This window comes from Theobroma cacao, chromosome 4 (genome assembly GCF_000208745.1).
Source record: "Theobroma cacao cultivar B97-61/B2 chromosome 4, Criollo_cocoa_genome_V2, whole genome shotgun sequence".
Taxonomy (NCBI): Eukaryota; Viridiplantae; Streptophyta; class Magnoliopsida; order Malvales; family Malvaceae; genus Theobroma; species Theobroma cacao.
The window spans coordinates 29578701-29597601 of NC_030853.1; the positions used below are offsets into that span (position 1 = coordinate 29578701).

General features: G+C 34.4%; 3 protein-coding genes across 7 annotated transcripts; 1 reads left to right on the top strand and 2 right to left on the bottom strand.

Moving 5' to 3' along the window:
* Positions 4201–5851, top strand: LOC18603294 (probable peroxygenase 3). Its single transcript, XM_018120103.1, has 6 exons — positions 4201–4364; positions 4583–4732; positions 4838–4923; positions 5061–5155; positions 5232–5357; positions 5458–5851. Exons 1-6 carry the CDS (start codon positions 4271–4273, stop codon positions 5618–5620), a joined length of 714 nt encoding a protein of 237 aa, XP_017975592.1. The 5' UTR covers positions 4201–4270; the 3' UTR covers positions 5621–5851.
* On the bottom strand, positions 6194–8441 carry LOC18603296 (60S ribosomal protein L23). Its single transcript, XM_007035179.2, has 4 exons — positions 8362–8441; positions 7713–7997; positions 6593–6634; positions 6194–6484 (listed from the first exon to the last, which is right to left on the bottom strand). Exons 1-4 carry the CDS (start codon positions 8372–8374, stop codon positions 6402–6404), a joined length of 423 nt encoding a protein of 140 aa, XP_007035241.1. The 5' UTR covers positions 8375–8441; the 3' UTR covers positions 6194–6401.
* On the bottom strand, positions 10018–16057 carry LOC18603297. Of its 5 annotated transcripts, XR_001927632.1 has the most exons (5): positions 15430–16057; positions 12535–14411; positions 10807–12310; positions 10605–10652; positions 10018–10540 (listed from the first exon to the last, which is right to left on the bottom strand). XR_001927632.1 is itself a non-coding variant. In XM_018119948.1 (3 exons), exons 2-3 carry the CDS (start codon positions 14263–14265, stop codon positions 12140–12142), a joined length of 1902 nt encoding a protein of 633 aa, XP_017975437.1. In that variant the 5' UTR covers positions 14266–14411; positions 15430–16057; the 3' UTR covers positions 10018–12139. The 5 variants fall into 5 exon arrangements, 1 of the variants encoding a protein (XP_017975437.1); XR_001927633.1 differs by lacking the exon at positions 10605–10652; XR_001927630.1 differs by having other exon boundaries at positions 10018–10652.

Consider the following 18901-nt stretch of genomic DNA (forward strand, 5'->3'; position numbering starts at 1 on the left):
TTTTGATCGAAATTATACGAAAGTTTATTAATTTTCAAAATGAACAATCTGTAAACGGCATTAATATCTAAATGTGAAATATCTAAAATAACATTTTTCATTTTTCACTCTTTTTCTTCCTCTCTGGTCAGTCTGCAACGCTCTTTTACACCGACCAACCACCTTGCAATTGAATCTGGTCTTAGAATGCTAAATCCAATCAGATCTCGCCAAGGGAGCGCAAGATCTGGCCTTGCACCTCAAATCTCGGGCTTGTACTCCCTAAGGGAGTGCTGTCAACCACAAAGTGATCAAGTTGAGAGTTTTTTTTGAAAAAAGAGAAAAAAAATTTAAAAATAAAAATAAATTTATATAATAATAGTTTTAAAATTAATAAAAAATAAAATTATTTTAAAAATATTATCACGTCATCAATCTAACAATAAAATTGACGGTTTACTAACGATAAAATTTATGTATCCAATGAAAATATTTTTTTAAGATAGACTATTAATTTTAAAACTAATAGATCGCATGCAATGATAATCAAAAATTAAAAAAATAAAAGCAAGCCCTACAAACTCTATTTAATGTTAGCAAACTCAACAACTATTAGCAGTCGAAATTTTACGTTAGCAGGATATTTGATGTTAAAGTCTATAATGTTAGCAGACTATATTTTATATTAAAGTCTAATGTTAGCAGACTCTAGTTTCCTACTATTAAGTTAAAGTCAGTAATGTTAGCAGACTACATGGATGTTAGCAGACTATATTTTATATTAAAGTCTAATGTTAGCAGACTCTAGTTTCCTACTATTAAGTTAAAGTCAGTAATGTTAGCAGACTACATGGATGTTAGCAGACTGGAATCGGATATTTTATGCTAGCAGACTCGAGGAGATGTTAGCAGACTATGACTTTATGTTAGCAGACTTGGTCAGATAGAGTTAGCAGACTATGTTAGCAGATTCGAGTCGATATTTTATGTTAGCAGATTCGCCAGTAATTTATGTTATTTAATGTTAGCCGACTCGACGGTAGTTTGTATATCAGTATTCAGCTGTTCTTATAAAATTCGTCCTTCAGGGGAAAAAAAAAATTGATACCAATATGCCGGAGACTTTGCTGGAAGGCGGCTAAAGGCAAACTGGGTAAAGGGGCAACTTCAAATGCTTGAAGTCAATACGGTTGGCTTCAATCTTGGTAAATATATATAGACAAATATTGAATACAGTTTTTGGTTGATAACTAGCAGGATTGCTTAACTTATCAAGATTGCATTGACAAACTTTTAAAAAAGAAAGAAAGAAGAAAGTCAATCAATTATTTGGCAGACCAAGCATTGAGATCCTTCTGCATTGCGGATATTTTAAGGTTACCATCTTTACCATCTTCATTGTTTATCAAAAGCTCACATCATCAGAAAGAAACGGAACCAGGGAAAGCGAAGAACAATGGAGAATAGCAACTCAGGCACCCAATGCACCGGTGACTAGTGAAAGAAAGATTCGAGATGACCTTCAAGATAAATTATTAAAGCCCCGTACATTTGCATCATTGCTCTTTCTACTGAAAAATCAAATAGCAGCTCAAGCCAAAAAAAAAATTATACAGTTATTTAATTTTCATTGCTTTAAGGAAAGTACTTCTATCTGTATCTCGTAATTAAGAAATAAACCATTTAAAAAAGATTTTAAACTATTCAAGAAAAATTAAAATAAAATTTTATTTTTTATTATATTTAATAAAATCTTTATGTTTTTATTTTATATCAAAAGAAATTACTAATATATCGGGTTAATATCATTTCTAATCCAAGTCCAAACACTAATTAACCTAATAACTTTTCAAATCTAACCATGTGACTTTCAAAATTTCAATATCAAGTTGTCAGTAGTGATTAAGTTATATTGTTATGTAAGTCTTAATAATCATATTAATATCTAATATGAGATGAGGTATCATAAGTTGTGGCATTTTGATTAATTGTAATTAGTTAATCATTAATCATAAGAATTTATTTAATTTAAAAATAAAAATATAAAATTTAACATAATAAAAAATTAATTTTTAATAATTTAAATTTTTTAATATTATAAAATTTAATTAATTAAAATCCAAAATTTTACTCGAACCTTTTAATTTCTACTTCTAGCAATCGACACTTTGTTTTACGGAATCACATTTTGGCATCCATCGGTTGCCCCAACACCCTGATCAAAACCTCCAGGCTTCTTCCTTTTGCTGCTGCTCCCTGCTGATTCTGTTGGTCGAGTTGAATCATCACATGTTGAAACGATAAAAAAACTCATCAAAGAATCCAGGGTCTTTTCGAAACAATTCTTCCACCAACATCTTCAAAGAAATCATAGTGATTCACCAAGGTACTTCAACAGAGCCAAATATTCAGCAGAGCTGATCTTTTCCTTCACCCCCTCAAGAAATGCATTCCTCTTTGAGGAACACATGATGGCTGATTTGTTGCTTTCAACTGAATCTTTCTTTTGTTTATGTTCGTTTGATGCTTTCAATTCTAAAGATTTGGACGGACAGATTTGGGAAAGGTTAATAGTATTATTTATACCACAATCACCTGTTCTTTTTTCAGGTTTTGGAGTGTTTAGAGTTTATTTCAGTATTGGGCAGAGACAAATTATATTATGTCTTGCTCGAACATTGCTGCCAACAAGGTCAAAGATTCTTGTTCTTGATGAAGCAACTGCAGCAGTTGATGTTAAGACGGATGCTTTGATCCAGAAAGAATTCAAACCATGCACCATGCTCATTATTGCTTATAGACTAAATATCATAATTGAATGTGACCGGATTCTTGTCATTATTGTTATTCATGGTATTTTTTTTTTTTTTAAGTTATCATTCATGGATTTTTCTGGTTTCGTTTTCTTTCCGTAAAATTTTACATCTCATTGAATAGATAATAATATTATATAATAACTCTAACTAAATAAATTATACAATTATCTTAACATTTCTATATATATTCACAACATGATGGTGACTTATAGCGAAGGGAGATATAAGCATGTTTAGTAAGCAAGTAACTAGCAGTCTTCTGCCCTCTCTTTCTGTCTCCCTTCTTGCCCTATCAATAAATTTCTGTTAGTGTCTACTTTGCTTGTAATGTAAAATATGTTAGCCCCGTAACTATACCAAGCGTAAAATTAAACACTATCAATGAAAAAACAATTAAAAACTCTTCATCTGTTGCACCTTCACTGATGCATTTTGTTTACTACTAAATGATTATGACCGTTTCACAAAATAACAGTTTTTTCATCTTCATTTGCCATTCCAATGATGCAATTTGTGGTTCACATTAAGTTTGAATGGAGAATGGAAGACGAGAGAAAGATCACAAGTAATTGAATAAGAAAAAAATAAAAAGATCATAAGCGATTTGATGAAGAGTTTTAAATTTTTTTTATTAATAAAGTTTAATTTTACTCTGTATTTGAGTATGGGGTTAACATATTTTACATTACAAACATTAAGTAGACACGAAAAGAGGAGTTAAAGATTTTTGTTCCGTCTGAACAAATCATCTGATCATAGCGTGGCATTGTATATACGAAAAATATATACATATAGCAAGTCTGAATTGAGAACAACACCAAGAGGATTACTTTCCATTAAAAGGAGGTGTTCCTTTTTCTCTGATTTATGAACTACTTCCTCTTCTTATTTAGGGAGAAATTTAAGGAAAGACGTGGACAGCAGGATTTCATCCATCCCCTCTTCAGTTCCATTAATCAAAGGGAACAATATGTGGCCATAAACTTTCCATGTTGTTCACTTCTCTTTCAGTGAATGAATGTTTTTCTAACAGAAACCTGAAACATTGATAACAAAAGAAAAAAAGTTCTGTAAAGGGTCATATAAGTTAGCAAACCTCTTTGTCCCCATTGAAGAAAAAACCCAAGAAAACAAGAGAAAAATTTGCATGCGATCATCAATCAATTGTCTATACCAATATGACAGAGACGTAGCAAGGCCAAAAGGCAACTTCAAACAGAACAAGTCAACAGTTGGTTTCAAAATTGGTAAATACGACAGGTATTGTTTCCAAATTACGCAACAGTTTTTGATTGATAAACTAACAAGATTGCGTAAGCAACTAAAAGGTGAAATTTATTGCTATATTTCCCATCATTTAAAGTGGTCATCTTTATCATTTGCTGTATAAAGTTGTCTTTATAAAGGAGCTTCATTGTTTATAATAACGCTCACATCATTAGAAAGAAGAGGAACCGGGATAAGAGAAAAAGAAAATGGAGGAAGCTGTTGCAACTCAGGCACCCAAGGCACCAGTGACAGGTGAAAGAAAGATTCGAGATGACCTGGAAGAAAATTTACCAAAGCCCTGTAATATTTTACTCTCTTTTTTTCCTTCTCTTTCTTCTTTTGTTTTTAATTGTGATTACTTATGGAAGAAACCCATAGCTTATATCATGTGATCAAGTATTGGTTTACTTAATTGAAAACCAGAAATGTCCTTTCCACTCTAAGCAAGTCTATCTTGTGGAATCACATGTTGACACCTCAATCTAAAGTGTCTGTTTCTCTTTCTTTGATTCAATCAGATTTGGCTAGAGCACTGGAAGCTCCTGATGTGGAACATCCGAATGGAACATCAGAACATGAGAATAATGGCATGAGTGTTCTTCAGCAACATGTTGCCTTCTTTGACCAAGACAACAATGGAATTGTTTATCCCTGGGAGACTTACAGAGGTAAATTTCCATGTTCCAAGCTATCCATATCCACTCTTTTTGAGTATTTTGCTTTTCTTTAATTTACTTTCACTTTTATTTCTCTTTTCACTATGTGTAAACAAGGTATGCGAGATATTGGTTTCAATCCATTCTCCTCATTTTTTATCGCAATTCTCATCAATTTAACATTGAGTTATCGTACTCTCCCTGTAAGTTATTTGTGCTAGCTTGTATTTTCTTCAGTAATATATATATATNATATTATAATATATTATATTATATTATATATATATATGTATATATTACCCCACCAAAATACTGATATTGCATTGACGATTTCTTACAGGGATGGCTGCCAAATCTGTTGTTTCCCATCTACATAGATAATATACACAAAGCTAAGCATGGGAGTGATTCAGCGACATATGACACTGAAGGAAGGCTAGCATATCCGTTCTCATAAATATGATATGTTAAAGCATGAAGCTTAGAAATTCTTTAAACATGGGAGTTGCAGGTTTATGGCGGTGAATCTTGAGAACATTTTTAGCAAGTATGCTCGCACGGAACCTGACAAGTTAAGTGTCGAAGAGCTTTGGCGGATGACTGAGGCAAATCGGTTGGCATTTGACTTCGCTGGCTGGTTGGTTAAAGGACCCTTGTGTTGAATTTTGGATGGTGACTAAATAAATGCTTGTTTCAGAATGATTCCTTTGTTTCTAAGCTTTGTCATGGTTTTGCAGGGTTATAAGCAAGGGAGAATGGTTGCTTCTGTATAGACTTGCCAAGGACCAGAATGGTTTTCTGCATAAAGAAGCTGTAAGGCGGTGTTTTGATGGTAGTTTGTTCGAGTACTGTGCCAAAATGAATAAGGGTGGTGATAGAAAGAGAAGAGCCGCTGATTAAAGCAGTGTTTGCTGCTGTTCCAGCAGCAACTATCACTCTATCAGCAAATTTAAGTGTTAGCCTAGGTCTGATGTCATAAGTCTCGTTGTTTTTTGTTTTTCTGAAATAATAATAAACCAAGCAAGTAGTATCCTGCTTGTTGGAGAACAAATACACCAACTGTTATGGTTTTCACTCTCATCAAATTCATGTAAATCGTATTATTCCATAAATTGTTTAATCTTTTATTGCCGTCCACCACTCGTAGGTGATTTCTTTAGAAGAAATGATTAAGCAGTGCAACTCATAGATTGGTCCCCTGCTTGGAACTAGACAGGGTGACACTCGTTGATTAGCTGATAAGGGGCAAGAAAATTTTGCTAAAAGAAGCATTCAACGGAAGATATGCCCTTCTCAAAGCAAATAATTGGGGTTGATGGAACATTTATCGGTTCATATTTGTACATGAAATGCCTTTTTCCAAGTGTTATGAGGCACAGACAAGTTGGACTTTGTCCTTATTCGTTTCACGAGCCACAATGGGGGGGTTTGCTACCCAACGTATAGATATAGAGAACATAAACATTAACTAAATATATCACCAACATGATTTAAAAAATGGCCACATCCATGACAACCATAGGTAAAGCTCTCCATAAACTACATTCCATCTTCAAATTCAAAACCAAAACCAAAATCATCCAACTGATATTCTGAACAAACAAAACTTGTAACAAAATCTTAATCAAGCAAACTATAATTAGTCCACCGAAGAGAAACAAAATATCTAAAATTTGAACTCCTAAACAATGGCATTGGCTGCACTTGCAATCCTTGGCCACAGATCGGCACACTCCTTCCCAATTGGACCAGTTATAGCAGAACCTAGAACAATAACATCAAGAAGAAAATGTCAATTAATATCATTTAATCCAGGCATTGTAAAATTGGATGTTGTCCTAAATAATTGAAATGCTTTTTAATTAGATGTACCTTTCATTTCACCCTTTGGATTCACAATGACTCCAGCATTATCTGCAAAGAAAACAGGATTGGGATTAGCAACTTAAAACAGTTGAATGTCAGAGATCAGCATCTATGGAAACAGATCAAGATAAACTGAAAAAAAAACTTAAAAAGTTTAACAAATGCAGTGTCTCCCAGCAGACATTCTGCATGTTTATGAACACCTAAACAGCCCATATCATACTGTTATCAAGTGATGTGATCAAAATGTGCAATGGAGAACAAATTTCAATGTGAGCATTTGATAATATGTAGCGACCAAATGGAGCACATGCAAGCTTCAAAAACATATTGCATCTGCAACGATGGACACAGTCACTTTTCCAGACATGTAACTGTATCAACCATTGAACATTAACGTAGATACCTGACTTAAGTCTGGTGACATGACATTATTTTAACTAATTACCAAAACTACAATGTTTTTGAGACTTACAGAATTTTCTGCTAAATATCAGGTAACCTCATTAACCAGTTATTCTCCCACCATAAAACATTTTAGATCCAGTGCCCCAACCTGGACAGGGATGATAACAATGGTTACCACCTGGTATTGGGGTAAGGTTGGTATATCAATTTAGCTGGGTGTGGGAGGTGTAGAGAAACCCTGATCGAAAAAATTCTCCACACCACATCACCAGCAGACAAACCACCAAAAAGAAAAAAACCCAACATAAAAATGTTATAATAATTTACAAGGAGAATTCTGAAAACAAAAGAAAGAATGTATCGAATTGCGAAAAGTGAGATCCCAAATGGAAGAGATCCCACTCGATAAAAATATTCGACAACTAAGATAATTTTGCTGGTCTCAGGAAGCATCTAATCATAGTGCGCACATGTTAACGAACGCATCAGGACACCGCTTAACCAGCAAACCTCTATCTTCGGCAAACAGTCTAAACACCAATTATCAGCAGCATATCGATAGGATCTACCATTTTTACAAACCGTAAACTTGGAGAAAGTGTAAATAACCACCAAAATCACTAATTTCAAGTCCATTTACCATGTTATGGAACTACAGACAATCATAATCAACAAATCTACATAACATAAAAACCACAAAGGTGAAAAAAAAATTTACCTTCAAAGTACATGTAAACTCCATCCTTTCTGCGCCAGGGCTTGCGCTGCCTCACAATGACGGCAGGCAAGACCTTCTTCCTGAGATCGGGCTTCCCTTTCTTGACAGTAGCCATAACCATATCTCCAACACAAGCAGATGGCAAGCGGTTAAGGCGGCCCTTGATTCCCTTCACCGAGATGATGTAGAGGTTCTTAGCACCAGTGTTATCAGCACAGTTCACTGTGGCTGCCACTGGCAGACCCAGTGACATCCTAAACTTGTTACCAGCTGACCCTCCACGTCCTAATCAAAAATAAATAAATAAATCAAACCTTTTTCAGTTATCAAATAGACGATGAAAAATAAACAAGAACCCACATATAAATTTTTCATATTTTTAATGTTTTATAAACCCTCAGCCTCTTAAATAGGTCAAAAGCTATCGAAGCTTGCATTTCTTTAACGTAATAAATCAGAACAAAAGAGCTAGATTTCATTCCTGGGTATTTCTGAACTGGGTTTTGCTTATAGAGTTAGAATCATGCAAGCAAATATAAAAAGCTGGATCTTTTTTTTTCAATTGTTTTGCTCTTTTCTTCTCTGGAAACAAACGGAAAAGGAAAATGAACAAGTAATGAGTCCATAGAGAGAGAGAATGGAAACTAACCTCGCTTCGACATTTTCGACGGCTAAAGAGAAACAGAGGACAAGAGCTAGGGTTTTTGAGCGTTATATAGACGGCAAATTAGGGTTTTTTGGATTTTGCTTTTGTGTTGACTGACTACTAATGGGCCTCAGGCCCTTGGTCTTACCCCTACCTTATAATTGGGCCTTGGCCCAATATTGAAAAGTTTGGTTAATATAATCCATTTTAGTATGATATATTTAATATTGATTATACTAAGTAATTAGTAGTAGTGGAACGAAAAATACTTAAATTTATTCTTACATAAGAACTGGTAATATTTTTTAATAACATGAAGATGCACCAATCCATATCCTCCTCTTGGTTCTTGGTCTATAGAAAACCGATTACAACTTTATGTTTTTCCATCTTCAGTCAGATCCCAATGTCCATTGCAATTCGAGAATTGTTCCTTTAGAGCTTGACTTGGCTTTTATGTATGGGCACTCCATGAGCTTTAACCTTTCATTGCATTGCAGGCCTTGGTTTCTTGCAATTGTACGGCTGACACGATGAAAAACTTTTCTATCCAACTCAAGCTTTATCCTTTCTTTCTCTTTCCCGAACATAACAAGCTTTATACAGTGACCTTATGTGACATGTTGATGGCACAGTTATGGATTGAACCAATAGAAAGCTTTACAGAAACGTCAGGAAAGCTAATGGCAGCAAGTTTTCAGCTCCATGATTTTTTACCTACATCTATCAAGGTTATCCAGCATGTTATGATCAGTGTCTTTCTTCATAAAGTAATCAACAAGAAACCGAAAGAGTGGTAAGCTTTCCCGCAGTTTCCATGGAAGAATATAGAGAATAAAATACAACTTCTTCCAAAAATGAATGTTACTTTTATCCATGGAACATGATCAAACGCATTCTGCAACCCAACAGAAACAAACCCAAAACAGAACATGAAAAGGGATCGAGGGGCAAGAATGGTTCTTATGCAATAAGTCTAAACATCAACCATCAAGCTTCAAATGCCATTTAGAAACTCAGCAGATTCAAAATTTTGAAAGAAACCGTCTAATATGTCCTGCTTTGAGCATAGATATGTAAAGTAATATATGTATAATGAAATGTATGCCCATGTGGTTGAACGTTTTGTTTTAGATCTAAATAAACGGTTTTTTGCCTTACTTTGGTTTTGTCCATTGTTTATCACAGTTTTACAGTTCATAGAATTTGTGTTTTAACTAGTAACTTTTCAGCTTGGACTGCTTTCATGGAGTTTTGAGGCCAAAATGGCAAGAGGCCAGCAATCTTTGACATGTCCGGCCAATTTTTTTCAGGTACTTGACTGCCTAAGACTGTTGTGAAATCCTATATGAACAATACGCTTACTGGTTCTGATTAGTTTCTTGGATAGCAATTCCATCGTAAAATGCATTTCAGGATGGAGCTGGCTTCGGAAGATGAATATAAATCAGACCTCCTGGGGGTTCTAGAAAGTTTTCTAATGTTTTAATCAATTGTGACGGTTTACAAGCAATAACATTTTATAAAAAGGAAAAAGCAAACTTAAACAAATTTAGACGTGAATGAACCTGTCTTGTCTTGAAATGATAATAATGTAAACATATTGTAACAGAATAAGTGGGCAAAACACATATCAGAAATATACGATGACAGCTTCAGTTTATAATCTCAAGTAACTTGTGTGTTTCATCAACAATATCAGCAACACAAGAATTCTGTTTGATTTCATAGTGAACAGGATTGAAAGGGAAACAGATCAAAAAATAGTCTTGTATAAATAGAAGATAAGCTTTCAAGGAATTCGTTAACAGCCTCACTAAGTTCATTCAGTAGTTCACCACTGCTTGGGAGTAGGTATGGTTAATTGGTAACCCCTTGAGTGGAAGGACTTTCAAAAAAGTTGAATTGTTGGTATGTTCCTGAAGTAGTTCATTAATGTGTTTTGAGTATTTCCATACTCCATAGTAAAGACGAGACGGAGAAAGGAAAAGTGCATCTGCATTTATGTGCATGAATCGCCTTCATGATAGAATGGCTTCAAAAAACACATTGAAGCATCTTGTGAGCTTCTGATTGAGCTGTTTGCATTGTAAGGGAGAAAAGGATCTCCTATCACTTTCAGGGTTAGTAAGACCATATTAACCAGGCACCACCTGCCTCAATCTTTTCTTCTGGGTACTACCTGCCATCAGCTGAAGTTAATGGGTGCTATAAAGTCAAAAGAAAATATACTCAGTGATAGTCACCTAGCAAAGCAAGGAGATAGCATGGGATTCCAAATGTTTTGTGCACTTCTGTGGGTAAAAAAATGACAGTCACAATCACTCACAATGAAGTAATCACTAGATGTTCTACGACATAGTAGACTATATACTTTTTAATCAATTCAGCATGAACATAGAAGGCAAGTGAAAACTTTCCTACATTTTAGTCAAAGAAGAGAGATACCTGGCTCCATGTCATGAAGCATGATATACAGATCCAAGGCAAAGGCTCCAAACCTTGGCAGCAAGTTAAAGTCTTTCATATTTTTGCAGAATGGCATATTTCTAGCCGATGTGTTCAAACCATTCCCAATGGAGGAACGAATGACTTAGTCTTATCTGTGATCAATTTGCACAAAGCACATTCGTGATATTATGGAAAGAAACATCTCTGTATGATTTTACACATAGCAGACAAAACAGAAAACTAATGAGACAAAAATCAGCTTATTATGACCAAGAGCTTGTTATAAGATTTTATTTCTTTCAAGAGAGAGCACAAAAGAATGCTTACTTTTGCAGGAGAGAAAATGATAGACAGTCGTATGAATATAAGTGATGAGAGAAAGTTGAAAAACTGAGAGTGAACTAGTATAACACATTTAAGAGTGAAAAAAAGTAATGTGACCTGAAGAGAATGCGGTAACACCAAACAAAGTAGTAGAAGCACAAGTACCAGCCTCCCCTCCCTATCCTCTCCACTCTCTCTATCCAAAATAGAACAACCCTGCAGTGCTCAGGTGACTTTAAGCCAACAACTGATCCAAGCTTTCTCATTTAGAAGAATGTACTAAGCTTTAGGGTTTCAAATTATGATGCACTGAACTGTGTACCATGGAACATTGATTATAAGGTCTCTTATATAGCATTTACCTCCTAATTGACCAACTTGAAATGCACATTTGAAGCCAAAAAGTTTCGAAAGCCATTTTGTCCATGAATGCAGTATTTATTTAAACAGAAAAAATATTCATTGTCACCACTTTCTAGTAGCTAACCTGACAATTCTAGACAAAATTCGCTTAAAGCAGGAGTGCGGTAGTGAATAAAAACTGTATGTGCAAAAGCATCTTAACAGAAAAATAATTTGAAGACTGTTACTCGAAAAAGAAAGTCATCACACTTAAAGTGCAACCTCATCCCTTATTTTGAAATTCCGAAGCCAGATGCTGGTTTTTCTTATGCTTGAATTTCACTTCTAGTTTGTTCAAACATAACTTCAAATTTTACTGAATATTAAGGGCTACAGAGCATAGAATACATTTGGTATAAAATTCACTCCATCTAAAACTTGTACGTTCAATAAAAAAGGAGCACATTACAAGATCTTTTGTTCTGAGAATCAAGGATAAAATTTCCAATCAATAACAGACAACCTCTATAAGAAACCAATCAAACTAGCTACCTGAAAACATAAAAATAACAATCTCAATTTATGTAAAAGTACCTAAATTTCAACTTACACACTGCTGTTGTACAGAGGGTTACAACTAAATAACCTTCAATTCTAGATCTCGCTACCTCAACTGCTGTACATTTGTAGGTCGGAGAGTGGGACTTTGAGTATGGATGTACGCAACTGCAATTGAGAAAGACTGCAGAGCTGAGAGTGTTGATTGAAAATGAATAAAATACAGGCCATCATGAACATTTGCTATCCTCAAGGTTGGAGAACCGTGGTCTGAACCCTGAAAATTGAAGTTGGAGCAATGGTCATCACAATGCTTATTCAGTTATAATAAGGTTATTTGATTGCTAATTATGAAAAAGCAAATCTGTTCTTGTAAGGAGAAGATGTGAATACATAAATATCATCTGCCATTGTGCTTCTAACATTGCCAGTGAGGCTAAATCCTAAGAGTATTAACCATCTTAGATTATAACAGACAGGAAAACAGAGAGACTGCCATACCTTAACAAAAAAATCAAGTAACTTGCATGTCTCAGACATATCTGTTGGAGGTAAATCTCCTTCTTTACTTGATCTGGCTTTAAGTACTGTCAGCGGACAGCCCAAGTCCCAGCCACCACAGTCACAATGTCCACCAGATCCCCATCTTTCAATAAGACTAGAGGGGCCACCATTTCTGGTTCTTGGACCACCATGAATACCAGCTGGAACTAGAATATCCATACTTGTTGAGCAATCACTGGTATCACGAGCACAAGCAGAAGGAACTGGGGCTTCCAAAGTGTCAATGGTTTGCTTAACCCCAGCTTTCCTGAGAAACTTTAAGCCCCAACCTCCAACTTCCTGCCGAGGATTCTCGGGGAAATGGTCCCTCACAACAATGGCAGCCAATTCAAGATTTGGTGGGAGCTGTTCCTCTAAAAGATTTGTCCCACCTAGTGCGTCAGGATTGTTGACTGTATCTTGGCATGGGTCCCAAGAAGAATCTTCCATTATGGAACGTGGTCGAAGAAATCTAGACACTGTTCTCTGCTTGGATGGGTGACTGCTCTTGAATACTTCTGCCACCTTTTTAGATAGACCCTTATTCTTCCTGTGGTTACTGCTCGGAGTTTGCATCTCCCCACTAAAAGTTTCATTACCACTAAACAAAACAAACTCAGTCTCCATGATTTTAGAATCTTGGGGGCCAATTGAGAAAGAAGTAGATACCTTCATCTTACCAACAAGGTGAGACTCATTATCATGAATCCCATGGTCCTTATGGCTACCCTTGCTTGAATGGAACAAGTACGTATAGTCTAGACCCTTATTGCGAGCTGATCCTTCCTTTGACAAATTGGCTACATAGATCTCCCTCTGATTATCCAGGGAGAAAACAAAATGTGGAATCCCACCCTTCCATGTGCATTGAAGCATTCCCTGAGATATTGTTGTAGAAGTAGAAGAAATGGACTGATCAGAGCATGTTGAGTTTGTACTTGACACAGAAACAAGCCTTTTATGAACAGTCTCAGATCCATATTTAGGATTTTCTGAAATGGGCGTTTGACTTCCTAGCTTATGTGCAGAATAATAACTGAAACCACCAGGAGAGCTCATGACATCATAACTTATTGATCCTTTAACATCCTTCAAACTTGCATCAACATCCAATGCACCCATTTTCCGTAACAATGGACTCTTCAATATATTTGCCATACTTCTGCTGCCCATTATTGAACCTACAACCCACCGTCCAGCAGGACCAATGACTACACTGCCAGTCCCAACTGCCAGTGGACATTCAAAAACAAACGTGCCCAAATCACATGTATTTTCATCTCTGATTTTAGCTGAATTCAGGCCATCAGATAAAATGCCCATCTTTGCAGAGCTCAAGTTCACAGAGATGTTGCATTGGGCTGCTTTTGCTGCACTTATATGAATCAATTCCAGGCAACAACGTAGATATTTCTCATCTAGAGTAACCACATGCCTCGGAACTTTATTGCCTATGCCAAAAATACTCCGAAGGAATGAATCCTTAATAAGACTTTTTCCAGCTTGTAATCTTTTGACATTTAATATCAAAGCGTGCTGTGGATTTACCCTTCTTGCCAGCTTTTTCAATTTTAATTCAGAATAACACATTCCGTTGTCTCCTGATATATCCCTGTTATTCTCCAAGTTTTGTAGTGAATCTTCTTTCCCTTGGTCATCTTTCTGACCATTAACAAATCGGTTGTCCATCTTCTTTCTCTAATTCATATACTGCATTAATGACGGGCAAGTCTCATTTCCATTTTCTGCCTTGAAACGGTTGATGTGAGTATGACAGCAGACAGCAACCACACTATATACGCCTCTAACGCTCCAATTTGTACTTCACTAGAAAGCTAAAGAATAAGATGAAGAATAACATCAAGATTGTACAAAAAAGAAGAAAATACAAATGGAAAGAAAGCTATGACTGGTGCACTACCAATCCTTAACTAGAAAGGATAAGATTTAAGACAAATCTTAATGGAGAGGGTATTTTCAATGATAAGAAACAAAACAAAATGTGTGGACTCGAATAATAACTTTATCAAGCAATGATGGAGCTTTGATTTTTATAAATGTAACCATGTCAAGTTATGAACAAGAAAGACAAGATCATATACCCTTTTACTTTCCCCTTGTCTTTTTTCATTTATTTTCATTGTATCTAGAGGAGATAAAAAACGAGCATATGTAAATTAAAAGTAAATTAGTTACCAATCGACATCAAGATAAAGAAAACTTCTTTTCTTTTCTTTCTTTTTTTAATGTTTAATAACCATAAAAGCTTGATTAAATCTTATCAAACAAACAAAGAGCTTGATTACATCAACACCAAGATTATATAAGTATGAAAAGGAACGAATAAAGAAGCATTCATGGAAAAATGCAGCAGAAAAACATTTAGAAACATTATATCTGAGAAATCAATACCTTACCAACTTAATCAAACTCAACCAAGCATACTCCAAATATGATAGAAGAAAAACAGAAGATCACACAAATTACATACATCTTAAAGAAAACTGATAGGGTTGTTGAACACTGTCAAACATAGAACTACATGAACAATAAACCAGCTTACATCAATCCAACCAACTCCACTAGATACAAAACTTTTGAATCGAAAGAAAATGAAACACTAAACCAGAAAATTCAATCTTTCTCTTCTGTACCAACTTTACAAGGAAAAAACTGGGAACTACTTGCTATTAAGTAATACCAGAGCAAAAGAAAAAAAGAAACATGAAGTACCAAAAAACCAGAAATAAACAAAGACAGTCAAAAGCAAAATTAGAAGAAAAATAAAACAAAGAAGAAAGTTGCAACCTTTTATGAATAGAATAAGTAAAAAGAGAAACTTTTTTCTCTTACCTCAAAAAATGGATCCAAGGAACAAAGATCAACCACCCCAATCCAATAGACAAGCAAAACCAGCAAAGATAAGAAGCAACAGCTGATTCCCAATAAAGTAACAACTTAAACACCCATTAACCAAGAGCTAAAAACTCCAAGCAAAGAATAACCACCCAATCAAGATAATAAAAAGACAGCTTTGTGCTTGTGAGAAAGAGAAAAAGGAAGAAGCAAACTATACTAGGTTCCAGGCACTGTTTTTCCCTTTTCTTTTTTTTTTTCCTTTGTTAAGAGGAAAAGTTAGTAATCTGTTAACTGTTTTAGACACTAATCAAGGTTTTTTTTCTTTAGAGAGATAAGAGAGCAAAACGAAGCAAAGCACCCAAAAACTGAAGCAACAGTAGTGGGGGGCGTGAAGTCGAAAATGGCGTTGTAAGCCACGTTTAGTCGTGGAATTTTGGTTCCATGTTCTTCCACATAGTTTCATGTAGGACCCACTTTCAATTTTCCATCTTTTTTCCTCTAGGCCAATAAAATACAGAGAGATAAAATGAAAAAGACACAGATAAGGAAGGGAAATTCTTCATAAAGAAACCATTGAAAAATATACGGAGAAAAGAGGAGGTGAGCTGGAACGCAGGATGTGAAACAGAAGTCCACTAAGGCCAAAAGAGAGAGAGAGGGGGAGGGAGAGGGCCACTTGCCAAATAGGGAGGGAGCACATCAACTGAAAATGGACTTCCTTGTTCCAATGTCTTTCCTTAGTTAAGTTTTTTACCATAGTTTTTCTTTTTTTTTTTATTCGAATTTTTTTATTCAAAAACAATAGGGTTTTCCCTAAGACATGTGAAGGAGAGAGAAAGAGAGACAAGAGAGGAAGATCGGTCTTGATTACTTGGGGGAATGGGTCAAGTTGGTAGTACAATTTTCTGTTCAAAGCTTCTAACAGAAACAACAACATGATCCCTGCTGTTTCTTGTCATGTTTTACTATGATTTCATTTATTACAACCCGCTGCATGTTGGTCTTTTAATGTTCTCATGTTCTCTTTTCCTACTTGTACTAATTTATCACATTCAGTACATCACCAATTCATCATTGCATAAAGCACCATTAATAATTGGACTATTACATTAAAATAAACTGTTTATTAGTATTTTTTCCCCTAAAAAATATATAATGTAATATCACTTCATGATGAAAGATGAATCCTTATTGTAAATTTGCTTGTAGTAGAATATTCCACATTCTTAGTCTCTTCCTTTAACTGTTGTTGAAAGCATAAGGAAAGCAAATCACCTTTCTTTATTGTATTTTATGAAGCAAGTAAGGAAATTAACTCATTTATTAGGTAGTTGAAAGCAAAAGGAAAGTAAATCACATTTCTAAATGTATTTTATGGGGAATTTAAGGAAAGTAAATCACATTTCTAAATGTATTTTATGGGGAATTTAAGGAAAGTAAATCAACTATGTAGTTGAAAGTATAAGGAAAGCAAATTTGGTTTGATTACTTTCCAAATATCAAATCCTTTTCTAACTCTTTTGGGCACATAACTTTAGAAAATTATAAGTAAATTATTTCATCCAAAAATTCATTATATTACTATTAATTTGACTCAAATAACCCCCATTTTAATCAAATTTCATGGGTTTCTTTTTTTTTTTTAATTTTTCCCTCTCATAAATTTGAATGTGTCCATTACAAGTGTGATGCAATAAGAAAGTGGCTGATGGTCTCTGTGCTCTGATTCCGTTGAGTGGCAATCATGGGGCAATAAGTCAAGAACATGTGAAATGGTTCCTCCACTAACTAGGAACTATGGTGCCATGACATGGAAAACCAAAAACCTTCCTATTGGCGCATCCAAATTTGTGTCTCCTGTTCAAATCAAAACAAAATTTCAAAACCCCATTATTTCATTAGGTCCAACAGTGTTTGACCTTCCATGTTATGCATGGGATTTTTGGTCTTCATTTGCATCAAATGTGATAAAGAAAGGCTTGAGAAATTGCATGTAGGATTTGATATTTAACTACCACATCAGACAACCTCAGAGCTATTCTTCTATCCTTTCAGTGTAGTTTAGACTAATGTAGCCTGAGACTATACGCTCCCATGGAAGTTTTCCATGGCTCTCTTTTACATCAATTCATTCGATATGAAAGTGAAGTTTCATCGGAAAATCCATTTTGCCTTAGATGTGATGTGAGAATGAGGAATTTTCATGGCATTGTTTCCTACTTGGAAAATTACATCTAAAACAAACTCTTGTATTATGGTTCTTTATTCAAATTTTTTATTTCATTTAAACAAGTCTTTAAATTTTGATTTAAATCCAAACGAGCTTTATTGAAAAATTAATAATCATTAACGATCCAAGCCTAAACACTAGTCTAACAATTTTTGAGTCTAAATCACATAATCTTCAAAAGTTTAAACTCAAGTTGTTAGTAGTGATGGAGTTAAATTATTACATAATTCTTAACAATCACATTTATATTGATGTGAAATGTAGGGTATCACACCAATATCAGTTGGTTTTGATTTTTTTTTTATTAGGTAACATATGACTTGATAAGTTAATATGATCATGTGATGATAACAAAGTTAAATACATAAAATCTATTTTTGTTTTGTTAACTCGTCAAGTTATATGTCTCTAAACATTTAGTTTATTAATTAATGCATAATCTCCCTACTTAAAAAATATAAGTTCGAATTCCTCTTCTCTAAAAAAAGCATATGCCACATGAATAAAAGAAATTAATCGGCATTAGGTCTGATGATGATTAAACACTTATTTAAACCTAATTCAAAATTTAAAAATTTATTTAAATATAATAAAAAAACTTAATTGAAGAAAGGACCATAATACAAGAGTTTTTTAAAACTTAAAGGTAATATATATAGTTGTAACTTAAGAAGACAAGGAATCTCCAATCATTTGAAACTATGTCATTAACTTATCGAAATAAATATTAAAAAATTTTGAAAATTAAAATACAAGACAATGAAAAATAAATTGAAAATATTTCCCGGCATTTCATTTTTTTTAAAAAAAAAATTTACATGATTTGATTTTTCATTTTGTCTATACATTGGGAGTACTTTAAGCCCGGCAAAAAAAAAAATACACAATGGTTAATGGTGCATATATTTTCAATCGTCTAATCCCCCAAATTCCCGGCAATTTGAATATTCAAAATAAAAATTTAAAAAGAAAAGTGGGTCCAATAAGATCATATATTAGACAATTATTGACTCAATCAAAAATCAAGCTATCTAGTTTTAAATTGAACAAACCCTTTCGATCTTCTTAGGAACCGCCTACCCAACAACCTCTTTTGACAAATACATGAATACCCCCTTTTTGTTGTCTTGCTCATGTATACCTAACTCTCCCCTATGTTTCCCTTTTGTCAAACCCCATTAGAGTCCAATTATTGTATTCAGGGGCTTAATTTTCCAGGGTTTGATCATGACCCCT

What these genes read in the sequence shown, in the direction of transcription:
- LOC18603297 (XM_018119948.1), bottom strand. Translation starts at nt 14,265, where the DNA reads ATGGACAACCGATTTGTTAATGGTCAGAAAGATGACCAAGGGAAAGAA. An exon ending in TACTTGATTTTTTTGTTAAG is followed by an intron (nt 12,311 to 12,534) that starts GTATGGCAGTCT and finishes TTCAATTTTCAG; the next exon opens with GGTTCAGACCACGGTTCTCC.
- LOC18603296 (XM_007035179.2), bottom strand. An exon ending in AGTTTACATGTACTTTGAAG is followed by an intron (nt 6,635 to 7,712) that starts GTAAATTTTTTT and finishes TTTTCTTTGCAG; the next exon opens with ATAATGCTGGAGTCATTGTG. An exon ending in TCCAAAGGGTGAAATGAAAG is followed by an intron (nt 6,485 to 6,592) that starts GTACATCTAATT and finishes TTATTGTTCTAG; the next exon opens with GTTCTGCTATAACTGGTCCA.
- LOC18603294 (XM_018120103.1), top strand. Translation starts at nt 4,271, where the DNA reads ATGGAGGAAGCTGTTGCAACTCAGGCACCCAAGGCACCAGTGACAGGT. An exon ending in AGAAAATTTACCAAAGCCCT is followed by an intron (nt 4,365 to 4,582) that starts GTAATATTTTAC and finishes TGATTCAATCAG; the next exon opens with ATTTGGCTAGAGCACTGGAA. An exon ending in ACATATGACACTGAAGGAAG is followed by an intron (nt 5,156 to 5,231) that starts GCTAGCATATCC and finishes TGGGAGTTGCAG; the next exon opens with GTTTATGGCGGTGAATCTTG.